The 20,091-nt window shown below is 39.7% G+C and overlaps 1 protein-coding gene across 8 annotated transcripts in view; it reads left to right on the top strand.

Moving 5' to 3' along the window:
* Positions 1–20,091, top strand: part of BIRC6 (baculoviral IAP repeat containing 6) — a 255,529-nt gene that overhangs the window by 128,476 nt on the left and 106,962 nt on the right. For all 8 annotated transcript variants that reach the window (XR_009867792.1, XM_062209232.1, XM_062209225.1 and 5 more), the window contains 9 exons: positions 4,907–5,038; positions 6,493–6,708; positions 8,914–9,097; positions 9,677–9,832; positions 12,248–12,381; positions 13,293–13,446; positions 15,713–15,829; positions 17,484–17,638; positions 19,317–19,443. Coding sequence is in view for 7 of the 8 variants with exons in the window: in XM_062209232.1 (XP_062065216.1) it covers positions 4,907–5,038; positions 6,493–6,708; positions 8,914–9,097; positions 9,677–9,832; positions 12,248–12,381; positions 13,293–13,446; positions 15,713–15,829; positions 17,484–17,638; positions 19,317–19,443 (1,375 nt within the window). In the remaining variant the exon portion in view is untranslated. The remainder of the gene's footprint in view (positions 1–4,906; positions 5,039–6,492; positions 6,709–8,913; positions 9,098–9,676; positions 9,833–12,247; positions 12,382–13,292; positions 13,447–15,712; positions 15,830–17,483; positions 17,639–19,316; positions 19,444–20,091) is intronic.

Below are 20,091 nucleotides of genomic sequence, written 5' to 3' on the forward strand. Positions count from 1 at the left end.
AAGTGAGTTTATAGCTGATGTCAGATTCTCCTGAATCATGACTTTAATTACATTTTTGAGAGTTTCCTTCTCATTCTTTCAGAGCCTGGTGTATTGTATGTAGTTTAAAAATTTGTATAATTTATTTCAAATAAAATGATATTTTCTGTGAAAATTGTTTTGAACTGGCATATTTGTGAGAGCTTTTGGTCAAATTTTTTAAGGTGGGATTGGTATTTGTTTTTCAGTTCTCAGTTTTTCAACTATAATGTGATATTTTTAGAAGATAAATCATATGAAGTGTTAGGAAAAGAGTTGCAGAGTGGTGCCTCCTCACACAGGGCACCAAAATGTTAGGAAAAGAGTTTCAGAACAGAGAGGAGGCAGTGTACAAATTTACAGCCAGACCGAATTTAATCAGAGAAAATGAATCTGCAGAGGTGGGTGACCAATTGCCTGAGTGTACTAGATGGAGCATGTGGCAGAGGGCCTCCACTCCCAGGGGCCAGGGCTTTTTAAGGAGGGCTAGGGCTGGGGGAGGGGGTAGGGGTCAGCAGCCGAGGGGAATTGGGCAGGGCCCTTGGGAACCTGCAAAAGAATGCAGGGTGGGATAAGAAGGCAATAGGGTGTGAAACCCAGTTGAGTTTCAAGGGCAAGGAATACTTTCCAAAGTTTATCTCCTTTGGCTGAGGCTGATGTCCTTGTTCCATCATGAAGCCTCTTCCTTAGCTCCTTTTTCTTTTGAGGCTCTTAAACAGTTCGAGAACTTTGCAATTCAGCAGGAAATTATTGATTACTTAATGCTGAAGCTTGCTGTGTTAATTTTATGGTGTGAGGTTGGAAAGCAAAACCTAGTGTGTTACCAATGGATAGTTCTTTGTAAAATATTGCCATTTGATTCATTCCTATGAAAGAGAGTAATGAGACAGTTGGTGAAACTTAGGGCGTTGGGGAAGTAACTGGTGGTAGGGCATCAGTGTTATTTCACTAATTATGATGGTGGTATTGCGATTTGTAGAAGCCTTATGTTTGTAGGGAATATCGCAGCATAAAGGGTTCGGAGTTTATTCTCAATATTTGAGAAAAGGCAGTGTATTTGTACAATAATTAAGATTATGGTTGTTTGAAAATAAATTTTTTTCTTGATTACAAATATTTCATATGTTAATTGTTTTCTGAAAATACTAATTTGAGGTAATTATTAACTTCTCAATTCACTCTTTTTATTATGTATGCATGCTAGTTTTAATTTTGGAATACTTTATAGTCATGAAGATAACTGCTAACTGGATTTTTCTTTATAATGTGGTATTAGTATTTTTTCCTTCATAACAAAAAATAGGTGTCAACAGTTTGAAATCGGAAAAGACCCCTAAAATTTACACTAAAATGTGGCCCTTTAAAGTTCCCTAGAAATGCTATCCAGGGTGCCACATGTGCTACTGGAATTTGAGGTGTCTTACGATTTCACCACAGGCTTATTACTAAATCCCTGATATTAATAAGCCCAAGAGGGTTCTTGCCTAATATTTAGAGAAGAATTCTAAATACCGGCACAGATAAACGAGGCAGCATGGTACATTTTAGGCTTTTATTTAGTGAGAACAATGCATAGGAGGGGAGTGAGAGCTTTATTTAAGAGAGAGAGGTGAATAGGGGTTCATACCGAGCACCAGGAACCAGCCACGTGGAGGAGCATCTAGGCCTGTATCTGGGCCAGGAAGCCTAGAGCACATGGCCCGAAGGCCTTGTGTCCTGGAGGCACGGGGCTACAGCAAGCCCCCTCCTGACAAGAGGCCAGGGAAGAAGAGCCAGGCCAAGCCACACTGTGTCTGGCTTTTAACCCATTTCCAAAGGGGAGTTGTTAATTAACCTGATTGGCTGGTGGGCACCCAGGTATGGCCAGGTAGGGGAATGAGGCCACAAAGGGGCGTGGCAAAGGCATCAGGTAGGGGCATGAGGTCACAGGGGTGTGACTAAGGCGTGGTCTTCCAGTTCACAAATCTAATCAATTTTAGCCTGTAGGCCTGCCTACTTCAAGTTGAAATTTACAGAATGTTCTTTGAGAAGGCAGGTTTATGAAATCCATAACTGAATTATGCATTTACTTGTAACTATATCTTTCTAATGACTTCCTGCATGTTTGGCTGGATGAGGAAGTTAATCCAGAGATTGTAGAGTCTTTATGGATAGAGAGTTTTCTCCAGTTTTGGCTGGTTGCTCATTGCTCAGACTGCTGGTTGCCAGACTACAGGGGCTGCGGCATGTGGGACAGGAGGGAGTTGATTTATAAAAGAATAACATGAGGAGGAATCCTTGAGATGAAACTGTTCCGTATTGATTGTTGTGGCAGATGCATTAACTAATGCTTGTAGAATTACGTGCAGCTGAATACACAGAGCAATGTATGAATGAGAACAAGTGAAACTGGAGAAATCAGATTGGTGAATTATATCAGTGTCAGTACCTTATTGTATATATTACAGTTTCAGAAATGTCATCATTAAGAGAAATTGAGATAAGGGTGTAAGAGATCTCTGTACTGTTTTTAAAGTTGCATATGAGTTTACAGTTACACAAGTCAGAAATTTAATTAATAGAAAACCCCAGAAAAACCAAAATTTGAAAGATCTTCAGAAAATTCATGAAAACCACATATTATGATAAAAAAAACCTGTGCATGAATTCCAAGACTTTTTTGCAACAGAAATAAAAACATTTTTTGGTTCTGATTTCCCAAGAACTTTTCAGAAGTACCTGTGTAGTATCTTGAGGGAAACTGACATAAAAGCAAAGCTAAGAAGTATTAAATGCTAGAAATATTTCCTTCTACATATTTAAAAATAAATAGTTATTTTCCTGTATTAAAATAATAACTACCACTTAATGTCTGTAATGACTTACGTCAAAAAGTCTTCCAGTTGCTTTTATTCTCCCTTAGATAAGGAGCTAATTTTTTTTGTTGTTAAAATTTTTAAAAAAAATTTTTAGTATCATCTTCTTTAAAAAATTATGATTGATTTATTTGAAAAGCAGAAATGAGAGAAAGACTGAGACAGGTATTTTCCATTAGTTCACTCACCAAATGAGTACCACAGCTGGGACTGGTTCAGGCCAAAGCCAGGAGCTCAGAACTCAATCTGAGTCTCTCCTGTGGGTGGTAGCTTCCTAAGGGATCACCTGTTGCTTCTCATGGTGCACATTACCAGGAGAGTGGGAACTAACCAGAGTCAAGACTTTAACCCAGGCACTGGGAGGGTGGATGCCAGCCAGAGTCCCAAGCAGTATCTTTTTTTTTTTTTAAGGTTTATTCACTCATTTGAAAGAGCTACAGAGAGGAAGACAGACAGACAAACACACACAGACACGCACACACACACAGTGAGAGAGGGAGAAAGAGAGAGAAATCCTCCATCGGCTGGTTCACTCCCCAAATGATTGTAACATTCGAGGCTGGGCCAGGCTGAAGCCAGGACTCGGAAGCCTCCTCCTCCGGATTGCCTGTGTGGGTTCAGGGACACAAGCACTTGAGCTATCCTCCAGTGCTATCCCAGAGCTAGACTGGAAGTGGAGCAGCCAGATCTCAAATTGGCACCCATATGGGATGCTGGTGCTGCAGGCCATGGCTTTACCTGCTTTGCCACAATGCCGGCACTCCAAGCAGTCAGCTACCACACCCAGGAACTGATCAATCCCCCCTCACCCCCATGTACATATAATCTCTCTCTCTCTCTATGTATATATAGATTGATTTGAAATGTTGAGTTACAGCAGAGTCAGAAGGAAAGACAAAAGATCTTCCATCCCCTGATTCACTCCCCAAATGGCTGCAATGGCCAGGGCTGGGCCAGGCCAAAATCTGGAGCCAGGAGCTTCATATAGATCTCCCTGTTCAGTAGCAGGGTCCCAACCACATTCCCCGATGTTTTCCCAGGCACAATAGCAGGAAGCTGGATTGAAGTGGAACAGCTGGGACACAAACCAGCACTGTGGTGTAGAGGGTTAACCTGCAATCTGCAGTGCTGGCATCCCATATGGATGGCAGTTCAAGTCCTGGCTGCTCCACTTCCAGTACAGCTCCCTGCTGATGTGCCTGGGAAAGCAGCAGAAGATGGCCCAAATCCTTGGGCCCTTGCATCTATCTGCATGGGAGACTCAAAAGCAGCTCCTGGCTTTAGCCAGGACGTATTTGGGGAGTGAATCAGTGGATGGAAGATCTCTTTTTCTCTATATATAATTCTGACTTTCAAATAAAATAAATAAATCTTTTTTAAAAAAGAATCAGTCTTTCCCTTTCTCTCTCTGTAAGTCTGACTTTCAAGATAAACAGATCTTTAAAAAATAAACAGGAAAATCATGACTTGAACCTTGTGGTCGGTATGACTGTTGGAACTCAGCCTTTCTTAAAAAAATGATAATGGATACATTTTGAAGTCAAAATTTGCAAATGATTAAAACATTTTTAAAATGGTTTTATTTGAAAGGCAGGTAGACACAGATATCAAGAGAGAATGATCATCCAGCTGCTGGCTCACACCAGATGCCTGCAATAGCCAGGACTCAGCCAGGCACAAGATAGGAAACAGGAACTCTGTCTGGGCCTTGAATATGAGTGGCAGGAATCTACATATTTGAGTAGTCATCTGCTGCCTTCCCAGGGACATTAGTAGGAAGCTGAACTGGAAGTGTATGAACCAGAACTCAAACCATACACTGTGATAGGAGATGCAGGTATTGCAGGCCGCTAACGGCTGTGCCAAAACTTGCTCCCATTTTTTTTTTTTCCAATCCTCAACAGTTAAAATTGTATTACTGTATCTTTCAAGGAATTACTTATTCCATTAATTTGATGTATAAAATCAGTGAGTTATAATTTACCTAATGTGTCCTTATCATTATTTAAGATTAAATATTTTGTTTTTTAAAGCAACTTAACCTACTAAAAGCAAAACAGAAGGCTTTGGTGGAACAGATGGAAAAAGAAAAAATACAGAGCAACAAAGGATCCTCATATAAACTCCTGGTAGAGCAAGCAAAACTGAAACAGGCTACTTCAAAGGTATGATCTAAACATCGTAATGCAATTTTCTCAGAAAAGTCAGTTTCTGCTTTAGTATTTTAAGTTATTTGGCTGGTTAAGTATCTTTAATAATAATCAGGAAATTTAGATAGTTTTTTTTTCCCTGCTTATCAACAGAATAAATCAGTCCAGCCTGGACATCTCATGGAATGGAGGGCAAAGGCTTTTAACTCAAGGAAGTAGAGGATAAATGTGGACTTTATGTATTCTCCAGTATCTTACTTTCAAAGTGGACTTAATTTCAGTAGATTGAAAATAAAAATGTGTATTATGTATATGTATGTTTACATGTAGTGAGCAAACTTGGGTATTGTTTCTTCAACTGTAAAATTATAATTTAATAGATGCGGAAATAATTTCAATTAGTGTTTTGTATTTGTGGCTATATTAGTTTTCTTTGCCATCAACTTTGTATGAATTATGTTCAGGATATTCTAGTAATATTTACTTAAAATGGTAGTTTTGATCAATTACCTTTTTGTAGAACATGATTTTTCTTAAATTTTGTTAAAAATCCTATATAACACTCTAAATAAGAGGTAAACTATATTCATCAGTATAGCTTTTAACAATATTGCCTTTTTTATTTTCTTTTTTAAGATTTATTAATTTATTTGAAAGAGTTGCACAGAGAGAGAAGGAGAGGCAGAGAGAGAGAGAGAGAGAGAGGTCTTCCGTCCGCTGGTTCATTCCCCAGTTGGTTGCAACGACCAGAGCTGTGCCCATCTGAAGCCAGGAGCTTCTTCTGGGTCTCCCACGTGGATGCAGGGGCCCAAGGACTTGGGCCATCTTCCACTGCTTTCCCAGGCCATAGCTTACAGCTGGAACAGAAGCAGAGCAACTGGGACTTGAACCGGTGCCCATATGGGATGCCAGCACTACAAGCAGTGGCTTTACTCAGTACGCCATAGCGCCGGCCTCTGCCTTTTTTATTTTAAAAGTTTATTTATTTGAAAGACACAGTGGGCCAAGGGGAACAGGGAGAAGTAGAGAGAGAAAAATTAATCTTATACCTCCTTGTTCACTCCTCAAATGGCCACAGCTGACATGGTTGGTCTAGGCCAAAGCCATCAACCCAGAGCTCCATCCAGGTCTCCCATAATGAGTGGTAGGGACCCAAACACTTGGGTTCTCCACTGCTTTTTCAGGCACACTTGTTAGGAGCTGAATTGGAAGTGAAGCAGCCAAGAGTCTAACTGGTGTGCTGATATGAGATGCCAGCTTTGCAGTTGCAATTTAGCCTAGCTCACTGATCCACAAAACTGGCCCCATCACCTTATTTTTGAAGTTTGTGATTTGTTTAAATATTTTGATCGATAGAAGTTATGTTTGTTGAGTGAATATTCTTATTCCATAAGTAAATTTATACTGAAAAAATGTTCTTTATGCATTAAATATACATTAGTTTAAATATTGTGACTTTTTTTGTACAGCACTTTAAGGATTTAATTCGTTTACGACGGACAGCAGAATGGTCTCGTTCTAATTTAGACACAGAAGTTACAACTACAAAAGAAAGTCCAGAGATAGAACCTCTTCCATTTACTCTGGCACATGAACGTTGTATCTCAGTAGTCCAGAAACTTGTTCTGTTTCTCCTGTCCATGGATTTTACATGTCATGCAGATCTCTTACTATTTGTTTGTAAGGTATGTAAACTATTAGGCTAATTTGTAGGAATAGACTTAAGGAGTAGGAAACAGATTTATCATAGGGTGAAGTTTTAATTGATTTTGATTAAGAAAAATAATAATGCTTCTTATTTTTGTTTTTCAGTTTGCATTTTTTATTGTGCCTTGAAAAATGCACTCTTTTTTTCGTCTACTCCTGGGTATACCAGCTTATGTGTAAATGTAGTTAAAATATGAGATTTTGAAATGTAGGTAATTAGGGTATGTCAGTCTCTAAGCTACCTTGAATAAATAAGGTCAAATTATATGTATATCATCTCTCTATATATTTTTAAAGATTTATTTTGTTTATTTAAAATACAGAGTTACAGAGAGGTAGAGCCAGAGAGAAAGAGAGGTCTTCCATTCCATTGGTTCACTCCCCAAATGACCACAACGGTCACAGCTGAGCTGATCCGAAGTCAGGAGCCAGGATCTTTTTCCGGGTCTCCCACGCGGGTGAGGGGTCCCAAGGACTTGGACCATCTTCCACTGCTTTCCCAGACCGTAGCAGAGAGATGATTGGAAGAGGAGCAGCTGGACTCCAAGTGGTGCCCATAAGGGATGCCAGCGCTGCAGGCAGGGGCTTTAACCTGCTGCACCACAGTGCTGGCCCTGGTCAGCTACCATGACTGCTTTCATATAGCATATTCACTATTTATGCAAATCATTTTTAACTATTTTAAGATTTTATTTTACTTTTAAGATTTATTTGTTTGAAAGGCAAAGTTACAGAGAGGGAATGACAAAGATCTTCCATTCGCTGGTTCATTCCCCAAATGACCTCACCAGCCAGGGGCCTGGAACAGCATCTAGGTCTCTCACATGTGTGGCCAGGGCCCAATAATTACCTGAGCCATCTTTTGCTCCTTTCCCAGGTGCATTAGCAGGACGCTGGATAGGAAGTAGAGCAGCCAGGACTCCAACCAGTGCCCACATGGAATGCTGGTGTTGCAGGCAGTGAATTCATCTACCATGACACAATTCCGGCACCTCTACCCACATTGTAATATTTAATTCATGAAATAACATTTTTTGGCATTCCATTTCCAATGATTGGACACCAAAATAGACATCATTATTGAAAACTTATTCAGTGCTAAAGTAGTTGTAGGTTTCACCTCGCCTCGCCCCTCTCCTCTCCACTCCTCTCTGCCCCCCTTCCCCTCCCCCTCCTCTCCTCTCCTCACCTCTTCTTATTTTGTATTTGGAAGGTAGAGCAACAGAATGGATATAGCAAGATCTTCAATCTGTTGGTTCACTACCCAAATTGGTACAGCAGCTAGACTTGGGCCATGCTGAAGTCTGAAATCAAGAACTCAATTCTTGTCTCCCAAATGGGTGGCAGGGGCTCAGAGTAATTAGATCATCATGTGTGCTGCCTTCCCAGATGTGGAGCAGGAAGCTGGATCAGAAGCAGAACAGCGGGGACTCAAACTGGCACCCAGATATAGGATGTTGTTGTCACGCTACAATGTTAGCCACTATATATATATTTTTTTAAGATTTATTTATTCATTTGAAAGCTAGAGTTACACAGAGAAAGAAAGACAGAGAAAGAGAGAGAATCTTCCATCCACTGGTTCACTCCCCAAATGGCCATAACGGCCAGAGCTGGGCTGATCTGAAGCCAGGAGGCAGGAGCTTCTTCCAGGTCTCCCACATGAGTGCTGGAACCCAAGGACTTGGGCCATTTTCTACTGCTTTCCCAGGCCATAGCAGAGAGCTGGGTCAGAAGTGGAGCAGCTGGGACTTGAACCAGTGCCCATATAGGGTACTATCACTGCAGGCAGCAGCTTTACCTGCCAGGCCACAGTGCTGCCCCTGGCCACTTTTTTTTTTTTTTTTTTTAATTTCAAAGGCAACCTAACAGGGTTGATAGATGGGTAAGAGATCTTCCTTCTCTTGCTTTACTCCTAGATGACGACTATTCATGGCTACGCCAAACCAAAGCCATGGGCGAGGAACTCTTAAGTGCCTAGGCACTTAAGCCATCATCCCTGCCTTCCCAGATAGTTCAGTAGAAAGATGGATCGGAAATGAGTAGTAGTTGGTATTCAAACCAACACTCCCGTATGGGATGCAGGTTTCCCAAGCAGTAACTTAGTCTATGCCTCTGTTACTTTTTAAAAAATAAAATTGTAATTGCTATTTAAGTATATGATTTCATAAAATGTATTACAGGTTCTTGCACGCATTGCAAATGCTACAAGGCCAACTATTCATCTGTGTGAGATTGTCAATGAACCGCAACTGGAGAGACTGCTGTTACTTCTGGTTGGGACTGACTTCAACAGAGGAGATATATCGTGGGGTGGTGCTTGGGCTCAGTACTCCTTAACTTGTATGCTGCAAGATATTTTAGCAGGTTTGTCAGGATTTGTTTCTCATAGGTTATGACAAAAGAGCTTGTCGTTGCTCAGCTAAGTAATCTTTTACATAAATTATAACCCCCTTAAAAACTTAAATGTCTCATTATAACAAAGTTGAGGCCGGTGACAAATCTGTATTTAGAGAAGTTGTTAAAGTGCATAGATATTGAACTAGTGTTTTCTTTATTAATGATAGACATGTGCTGGTTTACTGGTTCTTTATGTGGCCTTGAGAGAACCACTGTGCCTCAGTTCTTCTGTCTGTCAATTAAGAAAACTAAAAGTACCTTATTAAGATTGTTGTGGGATAAGTAAGTTAATATATGTAAAGTGAATACAATAATGGCTTGTCCTTATATATTGGGTTTTCTGCCACTATTTATTTGTCTTTGATATTCATAAATATTGTAGTGCATCCTAATATCCCTTACAAGGGTGGAGTCTCATTTGCCTTAGATTCTTTTATGATAGAATGTATTCTGTCATTCTCTAACTGGAAAAAAGTATAGTTTAATATGATTTATGAAACTGTGTGTATATTGTTAAAGCAATTAGAACTGTCTGCTTACATATAGGAGAATTGTTGGCTCCAGTAGCTGCAGAAGCCATGGAGGAAGGAACAGTGAGTGATGATGTTGGTGCAACAGCTGGGGACTCTGATGACTCTCTTCAGCAGTCTGCGGTTCAGTTGCTGGAAACTATTGATGAGCCTTTGACACATGATATAACAGGTAAATTTTTATTATTTTGGGGGAGAGAGAGAGAATGAGCCCTCCCATCTATTGGTTCACTCCCCCAAAGTCCTACAACAACTAGAACTAGGCCAGGGCTGAAGGCCAGAGCTGGGAATACAATTCCAGTTCTCTACATGGGTGGCAGGAACCCAATGACCTGAGCTGTCACAGCTGCCTTTCAGGGTCTGCGTTGTCAGATGAAATTAGGAGCTCTAGCCAGGTACCAGATTCAGGCACGTCAGTGTAGGATGTGCGCATCTTAACTGCGAATCAGAATGTGCACTCATGGATAAGTTTTAAAATTGTGTTATCTAAAATATTCTTTAGTTCTTTCCAGTAAATGAAAATAGCGTTTCTCCATTAGGTCTTTGCCCCTATAAAACTACATGAACTGTTTTACTTATGAGTACATATCAAGTTGGTTTTCCAAGGAGTGCTTATTGCCACAAAGTACTTATATAATGTCCTAATTATTTTGTAATAATTTGATTTGGCTGTGTTGTAAAAATATAGAAAACATTTCAAGATATGTTGTGGTAAAGTTAGCAAGATTTAAAGAACTTGATCTCCATGATCCAATTTGTGTTTGTGTGTGGGAGGGATTGGTGTATTTTTTCTTTTTAAAAACTGTATTTGTAAATTAATTTCCTTTGTGATTTTGGTACTTCTTGTTAAAATGCTGTGTTACTTCTTGCTCGATACATGTCAGATGCTGTAGTTATTTTTCAACTGGTTTTTCATTCATTAGTTTTATGCTCTTAAAATATGATCTTTTCTGTCTAATACTCTCTTCATCTGTAGTAGAAATCCTCCTCTGATTTGCACAGTGAACTGCCCTTCATTTATTATTCACATAGATTATACTCTCTGGGAGAGACTTTCTGTTCCTATCAGCTGAGTTAAGGATTTTGTCATCTGTGGTCTCCTTGTGTGGGAAACTAAGGGTTGCAAGAGATAGAAAGCAACTTTAAATTTTGGAAGCATCAAAGAGCAAAATAATTTCTCTTTTATTATAGAAAAAGTAATTAGCAGTCCCCCCCCCCTTTTTTTTTTATGATTTATTTATTTGAAAGGTAGAGTAACAGAGAGAGGGAGAGACATAAGAACTTGAATCCACAGGTGCACTGGCTGTAACAGTCAGGGCTAGGCCAGGCCAAAGCCCAGAGCCCATGAGCAATCAGCTGGAATAGAACCAGAGCAACTGGGTATCAAACCAGCACTCCGATATGGGATGCTGGCATCACAAGCCATGACTTAACCCACTGTGAGCCCCAAATTGCAGTCTTGCGGTTGAAATCTTTGCTTTTCTCTTAACTACCTGTCATATGGATGTAAGGAAGGGGATGAAACAGAATGAATAATGTATTCATTCCAAGCATATTAATAATTATTTGAAATATCAAAGATCATGGACTTAGTGCTGGTGTTGTGATGCAGTGAGCTAAGTGCCCCCTTTCAATGCTGGCATATTGAGTGCCGGTTTAAGTCCCAACTCATCTACTTTTTTTATCCATTTCACTACTCCTGTGCCTACAAAGGCAGCAGATGGCAGCTCAACGACTTGGGCCCCTACTTCGCACTTGGAAAATCCAATGGAGCTCCAGGGTCCTGGCTTTGGACCAGCCCTGGCCTTTGCAGCCATTTTGGAAGTGAACCAGCAAATGGAAGATCAGTCTCTCTGTCTCTGTCTCTCTGTCTTTATCTATTTTTTTTTCTTTCTGTGGGTCTCTCTGTCTTTATCTGTTTTTTTTTTTTTTTTTTTTTTCTCTTTCTGTGTGTCTCTCTGTCTTTATCTGTTTTTCAAATAAATAAATGTGGTAGGGCCGGCACTGTGGTGCAACAGGTTAAAGCACCAGCATCCCATGGGGCACCAGTTCGAGTTCTGGCTGCTCCACTTCCAATCCAGCTCCCTGCTAATGTGCCTTGGAAAGCAGTGGAGAATGGCCCAAGTCCTTAGGCCCTGCACCCACGTTGGAGACCTGGATGAAGCTCCTGGCTCCTGGTTTCAGATCAGCTCAACTCCATTCATTGGGGCCATCTGGAGAGTGAACCAGCAGCTAGAAGACTCCCCTGCTCCCACTCTGTCTCTACCTTTCTCTGTAACTCTTTTAAATAAATAAAATAAATCTTTTTTAAAAAAGTTAATATGGCTTAATTTAAGAAGAGCTAATACTGGTGTATTTCCCCTAGGAAATCAAAGATCATTGCAATGTTTATTTTGTGTTACAAAGTGATACATTTGCATATTTCTTAATGTTTAATTGCTAGGTGTAATATTTAAAAGCTTTATTTAAAATCAGTAGGCAGATGTTTTACATGTAAGTAAAATAACTTTCTATTACTAAAACCAGTGTATTAGGTAAATGTTATGTGATATACTGTACCAAGACAATAACTTTGAATTATTTGAAGGTGCACCTCCCCTCTCCTCTTTGGAAAAAGATAAAGAAATTGACCTGGAGTTACTTCAAGATCTAATGGAAGTTGATATTGATCCTTTAGATATTGATTTAGAAAAGGATCCTCTTGCAGCCAAAGTTTTTAAGGTATGATACATTAGAATATTCTTCACAATTTGTCTTTTCACTTATACTTTCTGCTTAGTAAGTACTTAAAAGAGGGAATTATACCTGTTTGTCATCAAATACAACCCATTATTCACTGTCCTCAAGATGCACTAATTTACTGTAGATACTATAGTAGTTTAAAAAAATCCAGTAGTACAAAGAAAACTTACACCATTTTTATTAATGTAGGAATCAATGATTATCTTATAATAATCACTAGTAAGGATATGGAAGTATAGTTATAGAATACCAGCATTGCAGGCAGCATTTAAGTCTTGTATAAGCTGAGTTTGTTGCAGATTATACTTCTCTACTAGCCTCTACTTTCCTAAAGGAGACAGTTGTGATACTTTATAGTAGTAGTGTTCTCATAGCTCATGATAGATACTTCTTATGCTAGTTTCCTAGAGACAGATAAGATATTCGGAGATTTTGGCAGAAAATGAAGAGAATGTTACTGAACCTTTCTTGTAAATCATTAAAATTAGAAGTGGAAGAGGCTGGCCTTTGGCCTAGCAGTTGGGAGACCTACGTCCCTTTTCAGAGTACATGATTCTCTTCCAGCAAATACAGACCTGGGCAGTGGTTGTGCGAGGTACTTGGATTTCTGCCACCCACATGAGAGAGCTGGATTAGGTTCTCTACTCACAGCGTTAGTCCAGCCCACTCAGTCATAGTCTGCCATTGGGGGCATCTGGGCAGTGAATAGTGAATAGGAGGTAACTCTCTCTCTCAAATTTATAAAACGATTTATAAATGAGTTTTGGAAATTTAAAGGATGGGGAGAATATTTCTTTTGTAATCCTAGTTAAGTGTAGATAATGTAAGTAATGTGTCACTCAGTAGAGAGACAAAAATAAACCACAATTTTTTTTATGTTTTTTTTTAAGCCAATAAGCAGTACATGGTATGATTACTGGGGTGCTGATTATGGCACATACAATTACAACCCTTACATTGGCGGTCTGGGAATTCCTGTAGCAAAGCCACCAGCAAACACAGAGAAGAATGGATCACAGACTGTTAGTGTTTCAGTGTCTCAGGGTAAGTGTATATCTACATTTTAAGACCTACGCTACCCTTAAAAGAAGTTAAATTTATGTATACTGTGTGCATTGAGAAATTGAGCTTGCGTGTGTTATTAGTGTCACAGCTGTGCAGTGAGTGCCATCCAGAGCTGTTTTTCTTTCATTCGGTGTTCAGCAGCTTCTGTTTATGGTCCATTTTTTTGTTTCTTAAAATAACACCTAACAAAAGCTAGTTGTGGGTTCTGTGGTATTGACTGTGATTTCAATTGTATTTTAATTTTTTACTTTAATTATACACTTGTATTTTATTTAAAAATAGAATGAAACCACATTGAGTTTTAATTTTTGCATTTTTCTAGTCATACAGGTTAGACATACTTAATTTTTTAAAAAACATCTTTAAATTTTTTTTTTTTTTTTTTAATTTTTGACAGGCAGAGTGGACAGTGAGAGAGAGACAGAGAGAAAGGTCTTCCTTTTGCCGTTGGTTCACCCTCCAATGGCCGCCGCGGTAGCGCGCTGCGGCCAGCGCACCGCGCTGATCCGATGGCAGGAGCCAGGTGCTTCTCCTGGTCTCCCATGGGGTGCAGGGCCCAAGCACTTGGGCCATCCTCCACTGCACTCCCTGGCCACAGCAGAGAGCTGGCCTGGAAGAAGGGCAACCGGGACAGGATCGGTGCCCCGACCGTGACTAGAACCCGGTGTGCCGGCGCCACAAGGTGGAGGATTAGCCTATTGAGCCGCGGCGCCGGCCACATCTTTAAAATTTTCAAACTATCACACATTTAATGAAATGTTGCAGTTCACTCTAGAGAATGTTTGTTATCCTGAACTATTTGAGAATCTGTTGTTCATCTTACATTAATTCGTTAGTTTAACAAAGCTGGATGTTATTAATGAGCACATAAAGAGGCATCTTTCATCAAAATCAGGAATTTGATGTTACTATATCCAGAACTGAGAGCCCGTTCAAATAGTAGTCAGTGCTTGGAAGCTGTCCTGTATCCACAAGGGCCCAGTGCAGAACAATGCCTCGCACTTAATTGTCATATCTCTTTGGTGTTCAGTTTACAGCTGTTCCTCACAGTTTGTGCCCCTGATGCTTTTGAACATTACAGACCAGTTATTTTTTACAGTGTCCCTCAATTTGCTTTTGTATGCTACTTGCTCATAATTTGGGATCGTGCATCTTGGCAGGAGAAGCACAGAAATAATGCTTTTTCTCATTGTATGCTGTTTGGTGATCTGGGATTTTTGTTTGCCCACCCCCAGTGGTGTGAAGTTTGATCACTTAATTGAGGAGGTGTCTGCTGGGCTTCTCCGTTGTTGAATTACTCTTTTACCCTCTGTCATAATTTTTTTGAGGTTTCAGGGAGCAGAGATAAAGCATACAAATATCCTGTTCCTCGCCAAATTTATTTTTTTAAAAATGAATTAGCTTATAGTTTTTAATGGATGCGTAATTTTCCTATTTACTCAGTGGGTTATAACTTCATTTATTTTTATTGTGATTGAATGTAAATAGCATGCAGTTTATTAATTCAGCCATATCTTTGATGTGGGTGTCGCTCAGTGTCATCAAGTACATTTATAGTGTTGTCATTATTTGTTCTGAGGTGTAAATCATCCCAGATTTGACCAGTAGGATCTCCTTTAGGCTGGTCTCTGTCCTTGATGTGTGTTTGTTATTGTTTGGGCCCTTTATTGTTTTCTGGCAAAATGTGATGCCTCAGGCTCATCATTTACTTAACTGCGCCATTGTGATAATTAGCCACTTTGCGAGCAGTATATAGATTTCAGAACCTTTTTAAAGGATGGACGTGGGTTAGAAACTATGATTTGTATGCCAGATGTTTTTTGTTATTTTGGTGGCTCTTTTCATGGACAGAACTAGGTTGTGTGTGAGTGTGTGTGTGTGTGTGTACACAGACATTTGCACCTACTTTTGTATCTAGCCCCATAGAGTCTTATTCTCTCGTTTTAAAATCTGTACCTCTTTCTTCTGACATTGAGAAACGTGGCTCTCTTTGTCCTTATCATCATGACTTTGCTATTTAATTTACCTTCTCTGTATAGCCACTCTTCTGTTTCTAACCACCTTGCACAGATGTTTTCCCCCTGCTCTCGCTCTGATAGCACATACCAGGCTGTTTTTATGTTGTGCCTTCAGATGTCAACATTTCATTGTAGGACATGGAGACATGAGTAATCATGGTCAAATATGCTATATGCTTTCTCCCCACCCCACCGTACCCCACCCCCACCCTAATTGCTTTTTATAGCCCTAGATGCTCGCCTTGAAGTTGGTCTTGAACAGCAGGCAGAACTTATGTTGAAAATGATGTCAACTCTGGAAGCAGATTCCATTTTACAGGCACTAACAAATACATCTCCTACATGTAAGTAAAACTACCCTTCTTGGAGTATTGCAGTATGTGCTTTATCTCTTGATTGTTTTCAAGTGTGTTGAACAGGGGCCCCTTTAAGAATTCTATGGGTATTGTGAGTTTGAGTGTATCACTTCTCCCCCTCTAAATTAGTAGCATATTGAGAATTAAGACAAGGAATCAACAAATGGTAAAAGAGCATGCCAGATAGCTCCATGTAGTGCTCTAAAGTCAGTCCAAAACCTGAATTATGCTTTTATTTTTGTACTATTATTAAGTTAATGAAATTCCTAGAGAAGGCTAAGGGATTAGCTAGCAGACTGTGATTTCATTTCATTATGGATGTGTCATACAGTGGATTTTTTTTTTTTTTTTGATAATAAAATCTTCACCATCTTAAAAGACTAGAATGCAAAGCATAGGATAGAATGACAACCCTGTGGGCCTGCTAACTGATCCCAGAACTGAGAGGATTTATTACCTTTCCACAGAAAAGGACAGCATATTTTTCTTCTGAAAGGTTGCCATATAATGTATTGTTGTGTGCACTCAGCTTTGATGTGGTAGAGAGGAAGCAGCCGGAGATAATATGTAAATAAATGGGCATGACTGTGCTACAGAAACATGTGGCCTGCTAGATCTGGCCATCAGATCATGGTTTGCTGACCTTGATGTACAGTGCTAGACTTCTGTAGACCTCTGCATGTCTGAGGAGTACAGTTACATAGCCCCATGTGTCTCAGGAACAGATAAAAGAGCCATGCTATGGGGAGGATGATGGTTTCATTTTTCTTAGGCCTGTAAACCACACCACCTTCCCTGGAATAGAGTGAGTAAAGTTGTAGAGATGGTAGCTACAACCTAAGATGATCGCCTCTGCTCCTCCCCTTCACAACCCTTAGCAGTAGAGAACTTTGAGGTTTTTTCCCTTCTGTAAGTTAAATTGAATCTTTTCAGTTTGCAGTCTTCATTTATTTCTTGTCTTAGAAGCTATAGAGAAGAGAAACAGAGACAGTGCTCTGTAATCTTGGTCTGGGTACACCAGTACTGTTACTTCTCATCTTCTTGTGATATGGGAACCCTTTTTGTACGGCACAGCCTCCCTGTGATCTCAGACAACACAGCATTGCTCAGAGTAGTCCATTTCATTGTCAGTTCTTATTTTAAACAACTTACTAGAGTGTCCTTTTGAAAATGGTACATGCATCGCTTTATATTTTGATTATTCTTCTGACATAAATGGGTCTCTTTTTAGTATGTAGTGTTCCTCATAGTTTGATGTAGAACCTGAGCATCAGAATCTTGGAAAACTTTGCTCAGGTGGTTGTGATGTGCAGTCAGCATTAAGAGTCAGTGGATCAGAATCTGAATTATTTTAAACTGCCACACTAGTTAGGTAATACTTTTCTTTCTCTTCCTTTCTTAATTAGGAAAAAAATGCAATTAACAATTACCAGAGAATAAGTTCTTTTCCTTTGCTGAGAGAGTCTTGTGAATTTGGGAGCTTCCTTCTATGGTCTTTTTTATCTTTAAGTGATATTATAAATGCAGAATTTTGAAATACTAATATAGAGCTTTGAAGTAAAGAGTGCAATTTTAATTAATTTTTTTACCTGCCAGTTACCATGTCTTCTGCACGCTTTACCATACTTGTGTTTGTTTGCAGTGTCACAGTCTCCCACTGGAACAGATGATTCACTTCTAGGCGGTTTTCAGGCAGTGAACCAAACCAACCAACTTATTATCCAGTTATCTTCTGTCCCGATGTTAAATGTTTGTTTCAACAAACTTTTTTCCATGCTTCAAGTCCATCATGTTCAGGTATGACTTTATGAGAAATGAGGCTAGCTTGATAACTGGGAGGCTCCTATTCAACCAGATAGCAATGATTTCATTGTTAACCTTCAAGGGAAGAGTGTTGGAGATACTTGATGATCTCAGTTCCTTATGGGACCATCTGTAATTTCCAGGATTGTAAGCTATTGTATTTGTTTAGTTCCTATTAAGTCTGTGATTTCTTTTTTCATTAAATATTCCTTTTTTATTTATTTGAAATATAGAGTGACTAGGAGGGGGCGGGGCAGAGACAGGGAGAGAGAGAATGAATCTTTTTTTTTTAAGCCTTTATTTAATGAATACAAATTTCATAGGTACAACTTTTGGAATATAGCCACCCTCCCACCCCTACTCCCATCCTACTTCCTACTCCCTCTCCCATCCCATTCTTCGTTAAGATTCATTTTTAATTAACTTTATACTCTATAAAGACCAACTCATTAAAGATTTCAACACTTTAGAATGAATCTTCTATCTGCTCGTTCACTCCCCAGTGGCTGCAACAGCCGGGAGCCGGGAACTCTGTTCAGGTTTTCCATGTGTGTGGTAGTGGTCTCAGTATGTAGGCCATCTTGATGTTGTTTCCCAGGCTCATTAGTGGTGAGTTGAATTGAAAGTGGAATGGTTGGGACTCCAGCTGGTGTTCCAGTAAGGGATGCTGGCATTGCAAGCGATTGCTTTATCTGCTAAGTGCCAGCATTTCTCCCTAAATCTGACTTCAGGGCTTGAATCACCTGTTGTAATTTAGTAAAAAATTTATGAGGTGAATTCTAAATTTGAATTCAACTCATTTTTTAAAAGATATATTTATTTATTTGAAAGTCAAAGTTACACAGAGAAAGGAAGGAGAGGCAGAGAGATGAGGTCTTCCATCTCCTGGTTCACTCCCTTAATTAGCCACAACGGCCAGTGCTATGCTGATCCAAAGCCAGCGCCTGGAGCTTCTTCCAGGTCTCCCACACGAGTACAGGGGCCCAAGGACTTGGGTCATCTTCCAGTGCTTTCCCAGGCCATAGCAGAGAGCTGGATTGGAAGTAGAGCAGCTGGGACTCGAACTGGCACCCATATGGGATCCCAACGCTGCAGGCGGAGACTTAGCCCACTCTGCCACAGCACCAGCCCCTGAACCAAATTTTGTTTCATCAAAAATTTGAAGTGAGGTTTGCTTGTCAACTGAATTATATAGTAACTGGTGGACGTATTTAATAGCATAACTTCATTTTTCAAAATGGAAATTTATTTATTTGAAAGCCAGAGAGGCAGACACAGAGAGAGAGGAGAGAGAGAAAAAGAAAAAGAGATATTGGGATTTTTCCATTGGTTGATTCACTGCCCAAATGGCCACAATGTCTGAGGCTGGGCTAGGCTGAAGCCAAGAGCCACGAACTTGTTTCAGGTCTCCCATGTAGTTGCTGGGACCCAAGTACTTGAACCATTTTCTGCAGCTTTTCCTAGGCCGTTAGCAGGGACCTCTATAGGAAGTGGAGCAGCCGTGACAGGAACCAGCTTCCATATGGGATGCTGGAATTACAGGTGACAGCTTAACGTGATATGCAACAATGCTGGCCCCAGGATAAATTCTTTATTTATGATAAGGATTTATATACAGGTTTAAATATTTCATAATAATATGTTTTTATTCTGTGAATTTATTCTTTTTCAGTTGGAATCACTTCTCCAGTTGTGGCTCACATTGAGCCTGAATTCTAGTTCGTCTGGAAATAAGGAGAATGGAGCTGACATTTTTTTATATAATGCTAATCGAGTACCTATCATTTCATTAAATCAAGGTAAGATTTATTAGAAGAAAAATCATTAATATAGTTTAAATAACAGTTCAAAAGATTATGATTAGATAAAAATATGCTTAGTCATTTTCGGTGGGATTATGTTTTAGTGGGGGAAGCCACCTCTGCCCCCATCTTTTAAAAAACGCACTGACTTAGCAAGAAAAAACAATTATTTTTGTCTGTACTCTGCTATTCCTATGCGCAACTAAAGTTTAGTGTTCTGTTGCTCTTCACGTTGTATTTCCATAGAGTTTTGTTTTCTTTGACTGTTCTGTTACAGCAGATTTTTTTTCTTTCCCCAAATGTGAGTTATTCTCTGGTTGGTCTCCTGTTGAACGATGTCGGTTTCCAGTAGCAGTTTATTTTATTCCTTGACAGATGCAATATATGAAAGTAGAATAAAATATCTCAATAGGAAAATAACTAGTCTTAAGCTCTTGTTATAGCAATTTCTTTCAGATAACTTTTAAAAGTATTTCTGAGGCTTTTTCTGTTTCGTGCTCAGCTGTTAAAAATCTCTCTTCCAGGCCAGCGCCGTGGCTCAACAGGCTAATCCTCCGCCTAGCAGCACCGGCACACTGGGTTCTAGTCCCAGTCGGGGTGCCAGATTCTGTCCCTGGTTGCTCCTCTTCCAAGCCAGCTCTCTGC

The sequence above is a fragment of the Lepus europaeus genome, chromosome 13, assembly GCF_033115175.1.
Source record: "Lepus europaeus isolate LE1 chromosome 13, mLepTim1.pri, whole genome shotgun sequence".
NCBI lineage: Eukaryota > Metazoa > Chordata > Mammalia > Lagomorpha > Leporidae > Lepus > Lepus europaeus.